General features: G+C 41.1%; 1 protein-coding gene and 1 long non-coding RNA gene across 2 annotated transcripts in view; one reads left to right on the top strand and one right to left on the bottom strand.

The window, feature by feature from the left end:
- vps13d (vacuolar protein sorting 13 homolog D) overlaps nucleotides 1-22396 on the top strand; it is a 535261-nt gene that overhangs the window by 468407 nt on the left and 44458 nt on the right. The window contains 1 exon segment of the mRNA XM_034171656.1: nucleotides 10398-10530. Coding sequence (XP_034027547.1) covers nucleotides 10398-10530 — 133 coding nt within the window.
- On the bottom strand, nucleotides 45-16871 carry LOC117511765. The gene is made up of 3 exons (XR_004561075.1): nucleotides 16861-16871; nucleotides 9944-9951; nucleotides 45-133 (listed from the first exon to the last, which is right to left on the bottom strand). It is a non-coding gene; the product is annotated as an uncharacterized LOC117511765 (long non-coding RNA).

Here is a 22396-nt window from a genome sequence, read left to right as displayed (position 1 = left end):
ATTCCTGCATATGGTCTTTGAAGACTCTCGGTCATCCAGGTCATAGTGTCCAAGTATGCTGAGTCAGGTTAACTGGACTTGTTTATTTCCTTGAAGATGTTTTGCTCTTCATCCTGAAAAGTTTCATCCAGTTCTTGTTACGGTAGTATCAGCCTTGGTGATGACAGCTGGCAGGACACAAACTCACAGCTGTTTAGGCTTAAATCTTTTACTGGTTTTGTTAGCTGGGGTCGGTACACGGTAAGGCAGTCAAACAGGAGCAAAAGTACAAAAATCATCAGGCTAGAGGTGTGGTCGAGGAAGGCAAGCAGGTGGTCAAAAACACGATGAGGCAAAATGAAGCAAGGCAAAAATACAAGAGAGAGCTGGAAGGAAGGCACAAGGTGCATTGATCTGACGAAGGACCAGACCACACTGTGAGTGTTAAATACACCCAGGTGATGAGCTGCAAATCAAGAACAGGTGTGAGGGGAAGCAACCAGAACCGGGGTGTGGTTAGACAGAGGGAAATGCCCACCACCAAGAGAGAGACAGAGAAAACCCAAGCAGAAAGAAACAGCCAAAGAACAGACAGCTCACAAAATAAAACAAAAGTGCAATAAAACAGAACACATACCAAACAACATACCAAGTCCTGACAGGTAATGAGATTCAAATGTTTATTCTCTGCTTGGTCACTGATGTCACAGTGATGAAATGAAAGTTAAGCCCCAGTCACACCTTGACAGTTTATCAAGCCTATGCTGACCATATTTAAAAAGCGCTGGCATACGTCTAATGTGTTATGGGTATGTTTTTTGTAAGTTAAGAGTACATTGAAACACACTTATATATGTCGTAATACGCTGAGCACCTCGAAAAATTTTGGGCAAGCTGAAAATTTTCAACGTATGTCAGTGTATGACTCATACGTCCTGCACATGCAGGACATAAGTTGTAGGTAAGTTATGTGATTGTTGACACGTGTTACTTGTAATTTACTCATAAGTCTAAATATGTCCATTAAAGCTCTCCATTGATTGGCTGTAAGCTGCAGTGCTCATGCGAACAGTGTGTTTCATTCACACATGGAGTAATATCATTTTACCTGTTTTCAGTGGGATTCATCATCACAGTCTGACGAACATGTGTCCACATAAAGCCTCCTGATTTTGGGAAATGATGTCTGAATATACTTTAATTCCTTGTCGTGGCTGGAAACGTAGCTTTTTAAAGCAATTCCCTAGTTGTTTTTTCTGCTCCAGGTGCATTACTCAGAGGATGCCGGTGTCACATGCTGATCACGACTGGCACTTTGATCGGTTCACCCATCTGATCAGTCAGACAAGGGGACCGATCAGACAGCAACCGGTGCTTGGATCGGTCCTCTTGTCTGATCAACCTGGTGCTAAGGTCTGCTGTGAATCAATGAAACACTGTGACTCTTTAAACGTTTTGATCGGTTCCCCTGTCAGACTGATCAGGTGCCCCCCGTCCGATCAGTCAGACGGGGGGATCGATCAAAGCACCTGTCACGGTCTGATCGCAGCAACCACTTTAAAAGTTGAAAGAGTCACAGCACTTCATTCATTCACAGCAGTGTTTACCACAGCTGTGAATAAACTGTGCACAGCTGCATTCATTTTGTGAACTAATTGTGAACATTGCACAACCTATTCGAAAACATTACGTGTCATTGTGTGTGTCTATAATAAACAGAACTTTACAGATACATTATATAACTCATAAGAAGGAATGAAAATGCACCTGTTTTATCAATCCATTACTATATACATATGATAAATAATTACCTTTGAGACAAGATTCCAAATGCATTCTCCACCACACGATGCACACGAGACAACCTGCAACTGTAGTTAATTTCTCTGTGATTCTGGGAGTGATGAGAGAATAGTTTCATTAGACAAGTTCAGAGAGCAAATGCATCATCAGCTACGAAATTATTACTTTATATAGCGTGGCAATAAGCGGGACAAAGCAGGGCGCATTGGCAGGACAAATTACGCAGCAGTGTGGTTATCAAATTCATTCATGTTTCCCATTAATGGGTAAACAATCTGACGTTTGGTGAATTCTGCTTCATGATGACAGGAAGAGTCGACACCAAAGGATCAAAAAGTGACGTCACTATGAACGCTTGGCTGCCACAAACCAGTTATCCCTGGGGTAACTTTTCTGAAACCTTCTGCTTAAATCCCAAAATGTCAGAAGGATTGTGGGGCCCTGCTTTCATGGTCTTAGTATTAAAAATCAAGCTCAAGTGAGCTTTTGCCCTTCTGCTCCACAGCTTCATACCACCAGAGGCGCAAGCACCAATGAAATCGGTCAGCACTACCGTGTTAAGCCTGGCTGGGCCGTCAGAGTACATCCATTGTTTCGGCTTTGACGGCGTCTTTTGTTCTGTGTTTTGGAGACCAGGAACATGGATGGCTCTTCTATTGCCCAATAGGGCAAGTTAATATTTACAGTTATGTCTTTTAATTTTAAATAAATACAAGAATAAAATGGTAATGATAAAAAAAAATGTTAACACAAATTGTACTATATCCTCACTGAAGCTGTCAAAAAAATGGAGGAAGCTTCTCACAACCCAAGTATTTACACTGAACAAAAATATAAATGCAACACTTTTGTTTTTGCTCCCATTTTTCATGAGCTGAACTCAAAGAACTAGTGAGCACTTCTCCTTTGCCGAGATAATCCATCCCACCTCACAGGTGTGGCATATCAAGATGCTGATTAGACAGCACAGAGCAGGACTGTTCTGTGCTGCTCCTAAAGCAGCTTTCACGTGAGATAGTCACCAGAGGCTCTCCGTCAGCTTTCACTGATCGCTGTGCGTAATGGCGCAGGGCGCACTGAGTATGTACTAATAGTATGTACTCATTGGAGCACCCGGGGTGCTATTCAAACGGGCCAACTAGTAACATATCACTCCTGAAAACGATCTTTGGCTTTTCGCGTGAGGTAAATCTGCCCTACGATTGGATTTTGTAAAACCATGTGACGGTGAACGAATTCCGATTGGACACTCACATTGCACACGTCATCACACAGCTTTTATGAGGAGTACAAAGATGGCCGATGGCTGGCTCGAACGTCTGTGGAGTTACGTTTTCAGCAAAAAAAAGTAAGTTTCTATCTCATATCAATAAAAAGTTATTTATAATTTAGTAAAGCTTGGTCTTAGCCGTCGTATACGACGGTGTCGGCCCCAGAGGGTTCAACTCAAAACTGAAAGAAAATCTCTACAACTTGATATAAATTAATTAATGAGCTGTCTCAGAGAAAATCACATGGGAGTGGGTGGATGACCAACTCCGATTTTGATGAAATTTTCACCATATACCCTTCAAGTAGATTGATTAGGAATGGCAAAGTTAGTTGTTCAAATCAGGCAAAATGTTACTTGAATTTTGGTCAGTTCAAAATTTGATGTCAAAATGGCCTCAGGTTGTGTTACATTAGAAATATAGTAAAAATGGCCAACTTTGACATATCCTTTCCAAATTATCAACAGGTAGAAAGAAAAAGTGAGTGTGATTCCTCATACGGGGTGCCAGTGACCTTCAAAAACCACTGTTCATTCTGTGGCATTTCCTTATATTTCTGTAATTGACACTTTTTTAATCCTATCGGTGAGCATTTTCAGTGCCAAATCTGGGTGAGCCAAAAATTTGCAATTTCTCATAAATAAATTTTCCGCTTATTTCAGCAAGTAAGATGTCCTTTCCTATGTTTTCCAGTACGAAGAATCAATTTATACAGTTATATCACATTATTTGCTTGATCATAACGATTCCAAAAAGGTATAGTTTGGACTATCTATGACTGAATGTTATGGAGTTATGGGGTAAAAACGGCAAGAATGGTAACAAAGGTCAGTTTCAGTTTATATAGGGGTCAAAAGTTAAAGCTGCCCAAATTTTGGTAAAAAGTGATGCAAATTGTCAGTTGAGCTAATAGGATGAATAAATGGAACAGTTTTGACAGTGTTGAATGCTTGGTCTCTAAAGTAAAGGTCAAACAAGGCTGATGTCCATTGGATTCTATGATGTATGTCATATGTTACCCCATAACATGCTAACTAAGCATGACAGATGGTGCAAACTATTCTTTTTTATAATGCATAAGTAATGGACACTTTGGTATAATACCTCTAAATCAGTTTTATTGCCAGTTTTCTTCAGACTAGTAAGGGGTTGGAAACATGAACATTTCCAAGTCACTGAATATGTCTTGGACTTTATTTACATCAATTATGAAGAAATACAAACAAGATGTCACTCTGTGATAAATCTTTGTGGAGTAGACAGTTCTCAAAAACTGAGTGACTGAAGGAAAGAAGGAGAAGAGTGAGGAAAGCCACCGAGACACCCAGACAACCCAGAAGAAGTTGTAGGTTCTGTGGCTGTGATTGGAGAAATTGTGAAAAGTGCATGTTTTGCATTTTATATCAGCAGTTATACAGCTTCATGATGAAGTGGCACAGAGGAGGGTTTTCTTAAGAAGTCCTGAAAGTTTAGCTACAGTTTGACAGAAGGCAGTGGTGGTTCTGCTGTGAATTACTGTCCGGGCAAGACCCCCTCTGAGAGCATCCCCCGCCACAAAATTTTGCACAAACAGCCATTTTTAAAAATTATTATTTTATTATTAATATTTTACAAGTGCCCCTTCAATTGAAATTGATATCAAAAGACTGCAGGTTACAAAACATCCATGAGTTACAAATTTGAATAAACACGCCCTCACATGTTCAGTGTCTGTCATTAGACGCTTTGATTAAATCTGTCTTTCAGGGAGAAACAATTAGCACTTTTATTAAGGTGCATATTCGTCTCACCATTTAGCTAAATATTTAGCTTGATGTGTAAATATTAGACTAAATGTGTAAATACGTAGCATGAACTAATCTGCTAAAGTTTTAGGTTTGACAGAAATTTGATAATGTAGTATTTGCCTTTTTTCTCTCTGATTTTTGCTCTTCATCTGTGGGTCAAAAGAAAATGTAAACTGAAATGTTACTAGCATTCCCATGCCAATGAAATCAAATGTGATTCTTTTTCTCCCTCAAATAAACCAGTTAATTATGAAGATAAGCCTCATTTTAAATTATATTATTGTTATTATTGTTATTATTATTTTGTCAGTGTACATTAAAAATAGTTGTCAGCGAGCCGGAAATTTTTTTGTAAAAACACACACTCTTTGCAGGCACACAAAAAAGGGTCAGATTTAGTCACTTCAGTTAGTAATGTGAACACAGCATATGTTCTAAGCCGTCTTTAGAAATACAACCCCTGGCAAAAATTATGGAATCACCGGCCTCGGAGGATGTTCATTCAGTTGTTTAATTTTGTAGAAAAAAAGCAGATCACAGACATGACACAAAACTAAAGTCATTTCAAATGGCAACTTTCTGGCTTTAAGAAACACTATAAGAAATCAAGAAAAAAGATTGTGGCAGTCAGTAACAGTTACTTTTTTAGACCAAGCAGAAGGAAAAAAATATGGACTCACTCAATTCTGAGGAAAAAATTATGGAATCACCCTGTAAATTTTCATCCCCAAAACTAACACCTGCATCAAATCACATCTGCTCGTTAGTCTGCATCTAAAAAGGAGTGAACACACCTTGGAGAGCTGTTGCACCAAGTGGACTGACATGAATCATGGCTCCAACACGAGAGATGTCAATTGAAACAAAGGAGAGGATTATCAAACTCTTAAAAGAGGGTAAATCATCACGCAATGTTGCAAAAGATGTTGGTTGTTCACAGTCAGCTGTGTCTAAACTCTGGACCAAATACAAACAATATGAGAAGGTTGTTAAAGGCAAACATACTGGTAGACCAAGGAAGACATCAAAGCGTCAAGACAGAAAACTTAAAGCAATATGTCTCAAAAATCAAAAAATGTACAACAAAACAAATGAGGAACGAATGGAAGGAAACTGGAGTCAACGTCTGTGACCGAACTGTAAGAAACCGCCTAATGGAAATGGGATTTACATACAGAAAAGCTAAACGAAAGCCATCATTAACACCTAAACAGAAAAAAAAACAAGGTTACAATGGGCTAAGGAAAAGCAATTGTGGACTGTGGATGACTGGATGAAAGTCATATTCAGTGATGAATCTCAAATCTGCATTGGGCAAGGTGATGATGCTGGAACTTTTGTTTGGTGCCGTTCCAATGAGATTTATAAAGATGACTGCCTGAAGAGAACATGTAAATTTCCACAGTCATTGATGATATGGGGCTGCATGTCAGGTAAAGGCACTGGGGAGATGGCTGTCATTACATCATCAATAAATGCACAAGTTTACGTTGATATTTTGGACAATTGAAAGGATGTTTGGGGATGATGAAATCATTTTTCAAGATGATAATGCATCTTGCCATAGAGCAAAAACTGCAAAAACATTCCTTGCAAAAAGACACGTAGGGTCAATGTCATGGCACAGGGTCAATGTCAATGAGCAGGTCTGATTTGATGCAGGTGTTAGTTTTGAGGATGAAAATTTACAGGGTGATTCCATAATTTTTTCCTCAGAATTGAGTGATTCCATATTTTTTTCCTCTGCTTGGTCTAAAAAAGTAACCGTTACTGACTGCCATAAGATTTTTTTCTTGATTTCTTATAGTGTTTCTTAAAGCCAGAAAGTTGCTATTTGAAATGACTTTAGTTTTGTGTCATGTCTGTGGTCTGCTTTTTTTCTACAAAATTAAACAACTGAATGAACATCCTCCGAGGCCGGTGATTCCATAATTTTTGCCAGGGGTTGTAGGCAGATTATCCTTTCTGCAAACTTTTTTTTTCCACAAGTGGGCACTTTGTTCTCTCTGGTGACATTCAAACCCGTTCTGGATGCAGTCGAATTTTCTTCATGTCCCGCAGGACATTTCACACAATTCAGAAAAACGTGCAGGAATTATAGACCTGTGTTTATAATATTAATGAATGAGATGTGCGTTATTTGCAAGAAAGTCGCCCACAAAGCACCCCCGCCTTTTCCCTTCCATTACAAAGAGGTGAACTGTCCACCGTGCACCCCTCCCCATTTCTTTCACCTTCTTAATGCTTATGTGAACTCTGAGAGCAAGCAGGGCATCTGCAGCTGCCTGCAGGGGCTGGCAATTTGCCAATTCCACAAGAAAACCATTTTGCGGCAGAGATTTATTTATTTTTGTTCATTGCTCGTGCCTACGGTGCTGCCCCACCAAAAATGGCGCACCAGGCAGCGGCCCGTATGGCTCATACTAAAAACCGCCACTGCCAGAAGGTACATCTGAGATTTAATGTTTTGGTGAAAGAAAAAGAGGGTGCGCATCCCATGGGGGGGGGGCTGATGCATTAATTTCAGGACGTATTTTATCCAACATATGGACTACTGTGTGTTATACAGGGTCCCCTGTACATAGGGTTCACTGCATTGCACCACGACTGGTGGTTATTAGTGGTAATAACAGCTGTGGGCGTGCATGTTGGTGATCAGATGTCTGTAATAATCTCATCCACTACAGTGATGCAATAGTCAGGAGACCCTGGTTTCCATGTAACCGGTCCATGGGTAAATGGTAAATGGACTGCATTTATATAGCGCTTTTCTACCTGCATCAGGCGCTCAAAGCGCTTTGCAATTATACCTCACATTCACCCATTCACACCCGATGTCACAGTGCTGCCATGCAAGGCGCTCACTACACACTGGGAGGAACTTGGGGATTAAGGACCTTGCCCAAGGGTCCTTAGTGATTTTGCGGTCAGGCTGGGGTTTTGAACCAAGGATCCTCTGGTCACAAGCCCAATGCTTAACCACTAGACCATCACCTCCCTTCGACAAAAGCATAGGAGATGTGCCATTCGACACCCAGCGGTGTGACATGGCAGGTCTCCAACAGAGCGGACCACAGTGCTCGCCCTGCCACGCAACCACCACCACACTTGCCTTCCACCCAGACCTTGGGTGGCATGTACGGCATTGGAGGGAATTATGCATATTCCTGCTGCATTCTGGGGTTTTGTGCTGTGTTCTTTTTATTCTTTGTCTTTTTTATTTTATTCTGTTTTTATTTTTTTGTGTTATGTGCTGCAGAATGGTGGCTTCGTGGTTCATACTGTTGCCTCACAGCAATAAGGTCATGGGTTTGATTACCACCTGTGGCGTTTCTGTGTGGAGTTTGCGTGTTCTCCCTGTGTTTGCATGGGTTCTCTCCAGGTGCGCCGGCTTCCTCCCATAGACACGCAGGTTAGGTGGATTGGAAACTTTAACTTGTCCGTAGGTGTGCGTGCGGGTGTGAATGTGTTTGTTTGTCTGTATGTGGCCTTGTGACAGACTGGCGTCCTGTCCAGGGTGAACCCTGCCTCATGCTCAGTGACTGCTGGGATAGGCTCCACCCCCCCTGCAACCCTTAATTGGAGTAAGTGGTTGAAGATGAGTGAGTGTGTTACATGGTGTGTTGTGTCCACAGTCGGCCTGCACTCTGGGTAGTTGACCCGGATTTGGGAGCTGCTGTACTCAAGATGTACGTGAATCATTCGAGGCAGGCTTCAAGACACATTCTGGGTATTCGTACACAGCTGTGTGAATGTCTGTCTCATACGAATGCAAATCGAATTCTGGCTGTTTTTCCCATTTGGGCTGATTCGGCCTCATTCGTGCTCAGTGTGATGGGGCCCTTAGTTTTGGAACCCATTATCTTGGCTTTTAATTAATTTATATCAAGCTGTAGAGATTTATTTTCAGTTTGAGTTTAAGGAAGATAATTTTTGAATTTTTAATTTTTTGTATGTTTTGTATATTTTGTATTTGAAATGGCATAATTCAAATGTGAAATACCAAGTGTTCCAATACTTTTGGAGGGCAGTGTAGTCATACATACACGGGTGTATTTTGTTTAACTGGATATCAACTGACAGTGTTCGTTAAATACAATAGATGGAAGCCTGCATGGCCCCTTGTGTTTGCTAAATATGGTATCTAAATGCTTGGGTTATGAGAAGCTTCCTCCATTTTTTCAGCAGCTTCAGTGAGGATATAGTACAATTTGTGTTAACATTGTCTTATTATTACCATTTTTATTCTTGTGTTTATTTAAAATTAAATGATGGAACTGTAAATGTTACTTGTCCATTGGTTGATAGAAGATCCATCCATGTTCCTGATCTCAGAAACACAGAAAAAAAACCCCCAGTCAAAACCAATGACCAATGTCATTGGTGCTTGTGCCCCTGGTGGTATGAAGCTGTATAGCCACAGAGGCACACAGACAAGTCTCCACACACATATAAATCGCTGCACGCATTTGTGGATCTTCCACGGCAGGAGTGTAGCAAAAGCCACGTGTAAGAACACGTCCAATCCAGTGGCCTGATATTTATAGATCACACATTTACAGATTGATGTATGCATTTATTGATCTGTCTGTGAATTCAGATCAATTTGCTGATTTATTTTACACATTTGTAGATCTGGTTACACACAGAATTTATTTTAAACATTTGTAGATCTGGTTATACGCACACAGATTTTCTTTACACATTTGTGGATGGTTTAAATGACTCAGACATCTTACAGATGTAACATCCGTCACAGTGGAATTGCCCAGATGCTCTTGTGTGAACTTGATGTTGTTATCCACAAGTTGATGTGTCCAGTTAAAGCTTGCACTTCCTGGGTTTTTATTTTGACACGTGTCCTCCATATATCTGAACCAGTAACTCTTTGAAAATACATTCATATTTTAGACAAGGAGGGTAGTTGAAAGTGGTGTCAAGAAGCCAATTTTATTAAAGTGATGAAACCTTCTCCAAACAGGTGGTAGCTGAGGTAGCACCTCTCTCCCATCTGTAATTCCATCCTTTTGTCAGTAGCACAGAGACTCAAAGATTGTCCTGACCACTCCTCATATGTAAAACAATAAGAACTCACACCTGAACCCAAGTCACTTCCAGTGTCCATCAAATCAGCGACTTTCATGTCATCACTATGACCCCACGGAGGATAAATATTTGAGTCTCACTATTCCAGTTAAAACAAATGACACTTTCCTGGATGAAGAGTGAAACAACTTCAATAAAATAAATGAGTCCAGTTGATCTGACTTGACTTAACTGGATTCCTGCACATTATTGGTCTTGTAATTTAATTGTAAATTTGGTTTCTTCATTGTTTTAATGATGCCTGTTTATTCCATCATTTTTTGTTTGTTTGTTTTCTTTGTAAATGTTAATTTATTAATTTATTTCTGGCTTGTTGCATCACTGAATCATATTGTGCTTGTTTATATTATTGGCTATTTTGCATGAATACACAAGGGAGCACATTCCTCTACAATCAAAACCTTTTAGTGTTAGTTTAGTGTTAATGTCAGCCTTTTTGCATCTGCATCAGTTTGCAGGTACATTGTCAGATGGACTGGGTAAGACCATGGACAACCGCCACCAAAGTGAGCGAGAGTACATCCGATACCATGGAGCCACCAGTGGAGAACATTTGGTTGCAGGGATCCATGGCCTCGCTCACGGTAAACAGCTGGAACAGTTGGTTTGAAAGAGGGGTTTATTTTTCATTGTGGGCAAGGACTCTCAAAGGTCCTTTAGAGAAAAAAAGGTTTCATGTTATTGCCAGAAGTCTGAATTTTCTGAGGACGGGTCCATTGGGCTTTTTCAGTCATTGCATTAAGAAACAGTGTTTTGAACAGTGTTGAACAATGATGCACCTAATTTATGGATTTTTTTTACAGGCTTTCATGTAATTTACTGATAAGTTGAAATATGTCCATCAATGCTGTTCATTGATTGGCTGAAAGCTGCAGTCCATCATGCGGAGTAAATTCACACACAGAGTAAATAAAAAGTCTTACCTGTTTGTTTTAGTGGAATTCGTCATCACATGATCCTGAAGAACAATTATCCACATACAGCCTCCTGAGTTTGGAAAACAACATCTGAAAATACTTTAATTCCTTGTCGTGGCTGAAAAAAGTTCCTCTGTGACTTTGGCACTTTGCACAACAGTTCCTCTGTCAGGTTACGGTTTCAGTGGCCGAGATTGTCCATCAGGTTGGTGAGTTTCAGCCTCTGGTGTGGCTGTCCAGGATGATGGGAGGCCAGCTTGGTCCGCTACAGGTGTCATCCGTTTGTTGGATGTCTGTGGCCCTGCATTTGGAACCTCCACTGGCCTCCACGAGCCGCATTTTTGCACCAGAAGTTGAGTCACTACACCTCATTAATAGCTCATTTACCACAAGCAACAGGAAATTCTGTCTGCACACTATAAAATGATCCCATAGCCCACAAAGAAAAAATAAAATGTTAAAATTACATTTTTGCCTCCGTGTGGAGTGGTGATGCCATGCAACACCGCCCATTGCCACTTGTCCTCATGCTGCTGCGGTCAGAGTTCAATCCAATCCAATTTTCACTGTTCTGCGCTGTGACGTAGCTTCACACTGTCCAATAGAAATGAGGCATCAGGCCAAAACTCAGAAGACTGCAGTGCAGAAACCACTGATCTGTATACAACACTGTATTATATACAGATCAGTGGCAGAAACGTGTCAGAAGACAGAACTGATAATTTATACACAGCAGTTTTCTGAAGAAAATCCTTGCAAATTTTTTTTAACCTCAAAATTAATTTGATTACTGTAAAAAAGCTTCTTACCTTTGAAAGCTTGTAATTAAAATTGTTAAAAATAAAAGATTCTTTAGAAATCTTTCTTCATCTGTATTCTTTGTGACATAAACCTCATGATGAAATAATTTTTTAATTGAGTGATTTCAACTTGTAATTATGTCCTCAGAGTATGTGATTGCCTTTAATGTTGTGATCAGGACAGAGTCATTTCTAAAACATGAATTTGACTATTCTAGTGATTGTGGATGTTTTAAAATTATGCACAATCAGAGCAGGGCTTCTTCTACCTGTGAAAATGTCTTTTGACTGAACTTTGACTTATTGGACATGTTTAATGATCCATTCATTTAATGTTAAAATATAAAATGAAACAGCTTTCTAAAAATAATAAAATAGTTATTGTTTTAGAAGCATAGAAACAGGTGTTGGTTTGCTGGACTCTCAGGATATTTAGCCAGATGAAAGTCTCCTCTGTAGCTTCAACCTCAGACACCTTTCCTCCAATTTTGAAGCGCAAAGATGTTTTCTTCCAACTGGACTTAAGGTTTTGGTGTTCAGCTCATCGCTTTAAGTTTTTGAAGTGCATCTGCACAGCATATTTTCCTGATTGTGGGACCAATAAAAAAGATATCTTAAAATATAAAGAAACAATAAACAGGGAAAAATAATAAAAATAAATAAATAAAAAAAATTAACCCCCCCCCCCCCCCCCGCTTTATTTGGTAAAAAAGATATATGTACAAGTTAAAACGTTCACTCGGCTCGACTGTGATTCTGCAGCCAAAAGGCTAAGCTAATGTTAGCTGAACATTAAACCTTCAGAAGTGCACGTCACAATTTATTTTTAAATTATTCTCACCTCAGACAAATTTGCAGAAGTAAGCTCCGTTGCTTAAACTGGATGTTTTTATATATCCAAAAATGAGGAATTTCAGACTGAGTGGGTCTGCTCCATCACCCCGGCTGCATGTCTCAATCTGCCCAGGGATGAGACCTGAACCCCGGCTGCATCGTGCGGCTCTGCCCACTGTTGCAGCTCAATTAATCCCACCAACTCATTGGTCCTCCCTCGGCTTGGCGTCACTCAGAAAAGTCACTGGAAAAAAGCTTCTACCAGCAGGCTGATGGGAGACTTGTTCTGTTGCTGTTTTTTAAACTTTGTGGTTCTTCATACGCAACTCTAAGATGGCGATCGCTCAGCTTTCTCTGGCTTTTGGAAAAAAATCAGACTGACACTCCCTTGCCGAGTCAGACGTGACGTCACTGATGCGTTGGGAGGTGTTACCTGCCACATCTGCCGCTTCTGGTTTGAAAGCCTCTTTGCAGTCAAACAGTAAGGAACAACTGATGAATAAAACATGTAAGGAACAACTGATGAATAAAACATGTTTTCAAAGTCATCATAAAACTGTAATGATATCATTAAGTATTCATATCTGTACTCGGTATCAACAAGTACCCAAATCTATGTACTTGTACTCAAGTCTGGAAAAAAGTGGTCTCACTGCATCCTGAGCTGGTATATATTTATTTCCAATATTGTTAAACATTTTTGAATACATTGTTTTAAACTTTGGTGCTACCAAGTGCAGGAACAACACCAATAGTCACAAGAAACACACAGGATTTCACTAAATGGGCTCATTTTTCAGCCCACACTGGCAAAAGTATCTCTTTCCCTCAATGATCTTCATTGTGTAGTGAGTGACAGTTGTCATGACAGGCCTCTTTGATCTGCTCAGCCTTTGGGCTGACTTCAGTCACTCCAGATGCCTGAAATTCAATACAAGAAATGAGTAGAATTGCAGCAGGAAGGGAATACAGCATACATTCAGCCAAACAAAACATCCAGATCAACATCAGTAGAACTCATTCAGGTGCCTGTTGGGACTTGATTGGCTCGGCACACATGAACGAGCAGATCAGCATATGGCAGAGCAGGGAGACAAGCAAAATGTGCAGGTTAGGTGGTGCCTGAGGACCAGGGTTGAGAACCACGGCGACAGCCCATTCCTTATGTGTGCTCCTTTGCCACTCACTAGGAGGTCACCAGGTGACTCGACTGAAGATTACTTGTGCTGGATGTGGATTTATGGACTTGTGTGTTTCTGTTCTTAGTGTCCTGGTGTTTGTGTGGCTCAGAACTTCTTCAGAAAGCAGTGATAGCCCTTCCCCTGTTGTGTTTCTAGAGACAATGGAGAAAAAAAAACAAATTGCTGAATTTCCGTCCTTGAGATACTTTTCCAGGCCTTTACTGCAGCCTCCTCAAGTTACTGCTTGTTTGTGGCTCTTCCTGCCCTCAGTTTTGTCTTCAGTAAATTAAAAGCATGCTCGAGTGGGTTGAGGTCAGATGACGTGGTCGCTGGAGAATGTTTCGTTTCTTTGCTTTGAGAAGCTCTTGAGTTGATTTGGCAGTATATTTTGAGTCATTATACGGTCTGCACTGTGAATCTCTGTCTTAACACCTTGGCTGAATCTGAGCAGATGGCAGTCTTATGCACTTCAGAATTCACCATCTACATGACAGGGTACCAAGAGTAAATGTCAGTTCCATTGGCTGCCCATGCCAGAATAATGTCTCCACTGTGTTTGACAGGTCATGCAGTGTGCTTTGAATCATGAACTATTCCTTTCCTTTTTTGTGGTGTTCTCAATCCATCATTCTGGTACAAGGTAGTCTTGGTTTCATTTGTCAAATGACGCTTGTCCCACAACTGGCCAAGCTTTAGTAGAGAGGCGAAGTCTAGTTATTATTATTTATACCCTCCTCTAGGTGGGAAGGCATATAGCGATTGGTTGTCTATCTGTCCATGTGTCCATTCCTCCATCTGTCTGTTACGATGCTTGTGAAAATGGTAACTTGAGAACAAATGGCAGTAGGCCCACTAACTCAGTGTATAGGTGCCTCTTTTTAGGACCTTGGTTGAGTTTGCATATGAGTTGTAACCTAAACTGACTTTTCTTAGGTCACAGAGTTTCTGTGAAGGCTCTCAGTTGTCCAGGTGGTTTCCATAGTAGAGAAGCTTGAATCTTCGACTGGACTGGGTTGCTTGACGCGAGGATGTTTCGCTTTAAATCGCAGAAGCTTCCTCAGCTAAAATTCTTGCTCTGGTAGTCTGACTTCTGTCTTGACCCTTGTAGAGAAGAACAAACAGAAGCCACAAAAGCTGGAGTTTTAAACCTAACCAGACCCTCCTACCAAGAGGCCGACTGTTATTGGCTAGTGACTAAACAATTGCTTTAATTTGCACCTATTGTGCTCTAGTTAGCACCCTCCTAATGACAGGGTAGCTGTCCCTCCTAATGATGAGACTGACGCCTCTCCTGACGGCTCTCCTGATGCGTCTCCTGATGACGTGAATGACTCATTACCATGAACAAAAGACTGAAACTGCTTTGACCTGAGTACCCCATTGTAAACAGGGGACAAAGTGTGTCTCAGACCCCCTCCCCAGTTAAGGCTGGGTTTCAACTGTTTCACATACAATGCCTCATTCACCCCTCTCTCAAACCATTTCTTCTCTCTGGCTAAGATTTTAACTTCCTTGTCCTCAAACGTGTGGTTAGTGTCTTTAAGGTGGAGATGAACTGCAGACTGAGGTTCACTGGCGCCCTCTCTGCGGTGCTGGCATAGCCTTTTGTGTAACGGCTGCTTAGTCTCACCTATGTAGTGTTTGTTACAGTTTTCCTGACATCTAATAAAATACACTACATTGCTCTGTTTGTAACTAGGGATCTTGTCCTTAGGGTGAAGTAATTTCTGTCTCTTGGTGTTAATAGGTTTAAAGTAAACTGGGATTTTGTGCTGTCTGAAGATCATCTGTAGTTTTTCCCCTTTCTCCGACCAGTGGTCGGCACAGTTCCGCTAACCGCTAATTATCAAAGCTAATGTTTTCATTATCGGCTTTTCAGATAGCTTTGAAAACCATCAGCGGACTAATTATTTTCCGATAAATTTTGCTCTGATAAATTTTAGGCCTCTAACATATTTTTGCAGACGTGGTGAACAAACCTTAACAGTTACAAACATTTATGAGGTCTAAAATCAGTTGAGTACCTACCTGTTAAATGTTTTGCAGCAGATGTGCAGTTCTATCCTCTGCAAACAGAGGAGAGCTGGTTCCAGGAGAAACTGCTCTATCCTCTGCAGACAAAGGAGAACTGGTCACAGAAAAGAAAAGCTCATTTCTTTTGACCCCATACAGATGTGCTGGCAACATCACCCAAGTCATCCAGAGGCATACCATTTTAACTTATGGTTAAAATTTTAACCAAACTAATTTCGGACAAGTTATTTAAATTAACGTTATGTCTGAAGTTTTATAAACTGAAAATATCAGATATATGTTTTAGTTTAATGCACTAATTTTGAAGGTTTTAGTGTGGACATGCTGTGTCCAGGTGCATTATGGGTAATCTCAGTACATTCACGACAGAAAAAATGCATTTGTGATGCTCTGATCGGGCTCCACACGGACAACAGTATTAAACTCTCGTGAATATATTCTCTGGGTTTATAGACATTGTTATTGTTTGTTTCATGTAAAAATGCCAGAAGAAGCCCAGGTTGCTTCTCCATTATTTTCAGTTTGAATCATTGCAATCGATTCCTGTTTGCTCTTTAGAGTCCTGCTTATGTCAAACACTGTCTGTCGTCTTTGTTCCAGAGTAATATATATAAGATGACTGAAATTCAGTTTGCATTTATTAAATTCCACGCATCTTAAACGTAGCAGACGCAGTAGTGTTCATAAATGGACTGCAGTTTACGAGGTCTCTTAGATAATAAACCGACCCTTTTATTTTTTTTTTTAACTATATGGATTTGAATGACATGCGATTACACCAATCATGCTTGAACCCTCGTGCGCATGCGTGAGTTTTTTCACGCGTGTCGGTGACGTCATTTCCCTGTGGGCAGGCCTTGAGTGAGATGTGGTCCCGCCCTCTCGGCTGAATTCCTTTGTTTCACACGCTGCTCGCGTTGCTTTATCAAAATTTTTTCTGGACCTGTGAGGAATATCCGAGTGGACACTATTCGAGAAATTAAGATGGTTTTCTGTGAAAAGTTTAACGGCTGATGAGAGATTATGGGGTGTTTCTGTCGGTGTAAGGACTTCCCACGGAGCGGGACGTCCTGCAGCACTTCCAGGCGCTGTCGTCGGCCTGTTTCGAGCTTAAAACATCCTAATTTAAGGCTTAATTCACCCAGGACATCGTGAGAGAACAGAGAAGATTCAGAAGAGGCCGGCATGAGGAATTTATGCGGACATTCCACTGTTTAAGGACATTTTTTTAATGAAAGACGTACGCGCAAATTCGCCGAGTCGTTTCCGTGACGACTCGGCAAATCTGTGTGCGCCGCGACAGGAAAAACACCTCCGTGTTGAAAACCATTTGTAGAATTCAGGCGGCTTTTAATGGCTTTCAACAAGTGAGTAACTGAGAAATTGTTTAACAGCTTGGGCATGTTCCAACTTGCCCGTTAAGATTTCCAACAGAGGTGTTTTTCCTGCCGCGACCCCCCGCAGTCAGGTCCAGCCCGACATGCGACTCTGCCCGCACGTTCTTTCATTACAAAATGACCGTTAACAATGGAATGTCCGAATAAACTCCTCATGCCGACTTCTTCTGAAAGTTCTCTGTTCTCTGACGACTTACTGTGTCAACAGAGCCTGAAATGTGGAAGTTTTCAACTTGAAACGGCGAGACGCTGCCGCCTCGAAGCGCAGATCGCCGTCAGGCGCCGTGGACCGTCCTTAAAGCGACACTACCAGACCAAAATCTCTCATCAGCCGTTAAAATTTTTACCGAAAACCAGCTGAATTTATTGAATGGTGTCTACTCAGTTGTGCCTTACAGTTTTGAAAAAATTTTTATCAAACAAAGCAACAGTCTCTGAGCCATTCCTAAACAATGAAAAAAATCGACGAGCGGGTGGACGACTCCTCACTCAAAGACTGCCCACAGGCGAATGACGTAACCGACAGGCGTGAAAAAACTCTCGCATGCCCACGAGGGTTCAAGCATGTCTGATGTAATCACACGTGATTCAAATCCATATGGTTTTTGAAAAAATAATAAGGTCGGATACTTTTCTAATAGACCTCGTATATAGCGCTTTTCCATCTGCATCAGATGTTCAAAGCGCTTTACAATTATGCCTCACATTCACCCCGATGTCAGGGTGCTGCCATACAAGACGCTCACTACACACCGGTAGCAATAGGGGATTAAAGGCCTTGCCCAAGGGTCCTTAGTGATTTTCCAGTCAGGTGGGGATTTGAATCCATGATCTTCTGGACTCAAGCCTAACACCTTAACGACTAGACCATCACCTTCCCTGTTCATGACAATATGAGCATCTGGACGCCAGTAGATGGCAGTCTTCTATTTATTTTGACCCTGGTTATATCAGATGGTTGTCAAATCACAACTTGACTCTTTGGTTTTTGCAAATGGCTTTTCTTTTTTCTTTTTTTTACAAATAAAAAATGGCATATTTTACAAAAGCATATGTAAACACCAACACACACACCTCACATTAACGTGTTGGTTTTTACATAGAATGAATGAGTCAACCAATCAGTGTTAGAGGAGGCTGATTTACCCATAATCCCTTTGGCATCTCTGTGTTTGTTACAAAACATCAGAATTAGTGCATTATTTAAAATTAAAAGATATGTGTTATATTTTAACTTTGTACAAATGACAGAATTGATATTAATGGAGTTATTCTATCTGGAATAATTGGATGAAAACCATAACTCAAAACTGCTTTATTTTCCAAGACCTCTGCCTCACTGCGGCGCGGCTGTAATCAGTTAAGGAATAATAGCCTGTTTTGTGTGCGTGCGTGTGTGTAGAGTTGAGCTTAGCGCCTATCAGTTACTTCAGTGCTGCAAAATATGTAGTAAACAGGAGCTTCCAGCAGTGGCCAGGGCGCACAAAGACAGAAGTGCTGGCTCATTGTTTGGGTCTGTGGTCACCTTTGATGCTACCAGAAGCGATCGTGGTGTTAAAACTCAAAATCAGCTTGTTAGTAGTTGCAAGTGTTTTGGAAGCAATACTCAAAGTTATTGGTTAGCTGTCGCTTCCGATAAATTTTTGGGTTTACCTTTATAAAAGATAACTTTTCAGTTAGCTGATTAGCTGTTATCGAAGCTAACTTTTTGGTTAGCTGTGCCTGCCACTGTTGAGAACAAATAACAGCAGACTCATCAAATTTGGTATCAAGGTCGCCCATGTGATGACCTCACATGAGTTTTATTATGGCTGATGTTGACCAACTTTTCAACGTCACAGGTCAGCTGATCAAATCCTTGATAATGGCCCTTTCACACACAGTGCGAAGTTTGGACAGTGTTTGGACGAAAAAGGTGAAACTGTGCGAAACAGTTCAAAATTAGCGCACAAAACATCACGTCAATGGGCAGGTGTGCACGAACTCTCGGTGCGAGAGTTTGTGCACACCCCCAGTGTCCGTCAAGCAGGAACAATGCAAGGTGCACCACACGGCGCCACTTATGTGGAATAAATAAAAAATAAAAACCAGCCGATACCTGTGGGACCACTTCATGCCGCTTATGTGGAATAATAAAAAAAAAAAAAAGAAAATACACAACACCCGGGATGTGAACTTGCGCCTTTCAAAAACAAAAAAATTTTAATTCACACACCATATAAAAACACTGCATTTATCAAGCGCCGCTTATGTGGAATAATAAAAAAAAAAAAGAAGAAAAAAACACACCACCCGGGACGGAAAAGCTCTGATCACCAGTCAGAAAGTTTACCACTGAGCTACGGAGCTGGTCTTTTAAAGCTGCGGGAAGCTGCCTCATCAGGAAGGACATGGAAGTATTACAAAAAAATTTGAAATCCTACACCATATAAAAACACCACATTTATCAAGCAAGCAATATACATATGATCCTAAGATTCCTCTGGTGATGACTCATGGTCACAGACATACAGTCATGAAATGACATGAATAAGAAGCAGTGTGGTCTGATGTCCACATCTATGTGTTTTGCCTGACACGCGTATCTTGTGGATGGTGCACCGCAGCACAGACACTGCGTCATATGGAACAGAGCCCATGTGGGTGACGTGACAGTCAGATCGCCCGCTGCGTGTTCTGATCTGACGGTCCATTTCAAACTGGAGGGGTGTCAGTGTCTGCTCCGTGTGTGTGCTTGCTTGCTGCAGCTTGTCACCACCATGCCGATATATGTTTTTATTTATGTCCACATAAATACAGCAATCAGACACACGCGCCTCACAGTGGACAGTTGTTAGTCCTTGACTGTCCAAACACAGGAGGTGTTGTGTAGCTGGAATGTCCAGAATGACAGATCACCACAGCTGCTTCTGTTGGAAGTCACGCCTCCTGTGAGTGGAGCGCACACACCAACGTGTCAGTATGTGTGTGTGTGTGTGGGCGCGCGTTTGCAAAGTCACACTCGTGGGGAACTTAGACAAATTCCACAGCAGTACGTCAGTGGTTGCCTGCAGTCTGTTATCATGCCAAGAGTACGACTGGCCACACATTTTCTAAGTGCCATGCGAGAGGTGTTAGATGTCCGTGCGTGTCACCTGGACTTTGGCCGGCATGTGCTGCAAGAGGGTGTGATGGGTTCGCACAGTGTCCACTTTGTCTTTCAGGCGCTTGTGTGCGCAAATAGTTGTAGCAACAGGTGTACGAGGCGTTGGCGACAAGGATGACATTACACAGTTTGCACATGATTCCTGCGTCATGTGCACTAAGTGTGCACTTCATCCAAACTTCGCACTATGTGTGCAGGGGCCCTAAATCTTGCTGACGTCAATCATTATTTAATTTGTGGACATAGTCTTCCCAGCGCTTGGCACCTTATATTTACATTGATGAAGACATCGCCCGATTGTGGACTTTGACAGTGATACATCGTCCTCCAGAGACTTACTGACTTGGATAGATGTTGTTCCTTTAGCAAGGAAAGAATTCTGTCATCATCCAATTTTGTTGTCTTCCATGGTCTTCAAGGCCTTCCTTCTTTTTAGGAAAGGGCCAAATTGTTGTGACGGCCACTCCTAAAGTTTCTGCTGTCTAAACGTTTTTTATTTTTAAAAAAATCCACCTTTCACACCACCCTGGGGAGGGTGATATGTGTGTTCCTCAAGCTTGGGTCCTCTACCAGAGGCCTGGGAGTTTGAGGGTTCGGCACAGTAGCTTTGCAGTTCTTAGGACTGCACTCTTCTGGACAGATGCCTTTGATGTTGTGCCTGGAATCTGTTGCAGCCACTCTTCCAATTTGGGAGTTAAAGCTTCTAGTGCTCCTTTTACCACTGGGACCACTTTTAGGGGTGTGAGTTCTCCTCAGAAACGTGGAAAACTGTGTTTTTAATATTTATGTTTTGAGTAAAAAAAACTATTTCCACATAAAATACTTATTTATATAAAAATATGTTGCTTAATTTTCAACATGAAAATATTGCGAAGCAAATGCAGGCACAGTTTGGCTTCTGTGTCTGTTCCTCTGTGTCCTTTTTGCTCTGCAAGAGGAAGAGGGGGCAGAGCTATTTTAGTGCCCAAGGTGAGATTATTGTTTGGCACAGCCCCACCCCTTTGTGTGCACACACCACCCCAAATATTAATGGACAAACATACCAACACACAAACAAATACACACACTAAAATAACAAAATGCGCACACTAAAATAATAAAACCAGAGTTCCTGTTCAGATTTTGTGCAAATATTTAGAAAGTCCTGACAAATAGTCCTTCAAATTCTGTGACAGTTAATCCAGGGAAGTGCTGTGACACTGTTATCTGAATCCCCCTCAAGAGGGCACCTCCCACAGGAAGCAGCCACGTAAAGTAGCTCAACTCGACAGGTGAGGTGTAAAGTCCTGGGTAGAGAGATGTGCAGTGGAGCTCATCTTGACGGGTATTAGTTCATTTTGATGGGACTCAGGACATCACCACAATATAAAACTTCAGCAATCATGAGGCAGAGTTATCTGTCAGGAAGCCAGAAAAGAAAGAATAGAAAGGGAAAAAAAAAAACAGGACAGTGGTTCCTGTTAAAAGGGAGTTTTTCCTTCCCACTGTCGCCAAGTGCTTGCTCATAGGGGGTTGTTTGACCGTTGGGGTTTTTCTGTAATTATTGTATGGCTTTTGCCTTACAATATAAAGTGCCTTGGGGCAACTGTTTGTTGTGATTTGGCGCTATATAAATAAAATTGATTTGATTTGATTTGATTTGGTAAGTGAAAATTCACATTGGCTAAATTAGGCCTACGTGTCAACAAAATCTAATGTTTGCGTTAGTTACCTACCTGGCTGTGTTATATTAACAGTTTCCCAAAAAGTAATCGACTGACCCACGCACAGACAGTACACTTGGCAACTCAATGGTCTAGCATCACCCCCTGCTGGACTCTTAGGAGCATAACACCCAAGGACTTATATGTAGACATACAAACATAATATCTACAATACCACATCTCCTCCCCTTAAGTTAACAACTTATACCTGTTCACATTTAAATATTACTTTTGTTCCTAACTTATTTTTAATAACATTTTTTTTAAGTATGTTTGTTTTAGTTACTATGCACATTTTTTTAAGTGTTTTGGATTTTGTAGTTACTACACAATTTATATGTAGGTTATTATGGATTGGTGGTGGGGTTTTGGCAAATGTTCAAATGCATTGTCAACGAAATATTTTATTGATATAAAGTGTGAGCTAGGGTTGAGCCAG

This window comes from Thalassophryne amazonica, chromosome 6, assembly GCF_902500255.1.
Source record: "Thalassophryne amazonica chromosome 6, fThaAma1.1, whole genome shotgun sequence".
NCBI classification, from domain to species: Eukaryota; Metazoa; Chordata; class Actinopteri; order Batrachoidiformes; family Batrachoididae; genus Thalassophryne; species Thalassophryne amazonica.
Note: the sequence above shows the minus strand (reverse complement) of the source record. Positions and strands in the feature narration are given on the sequence as shown.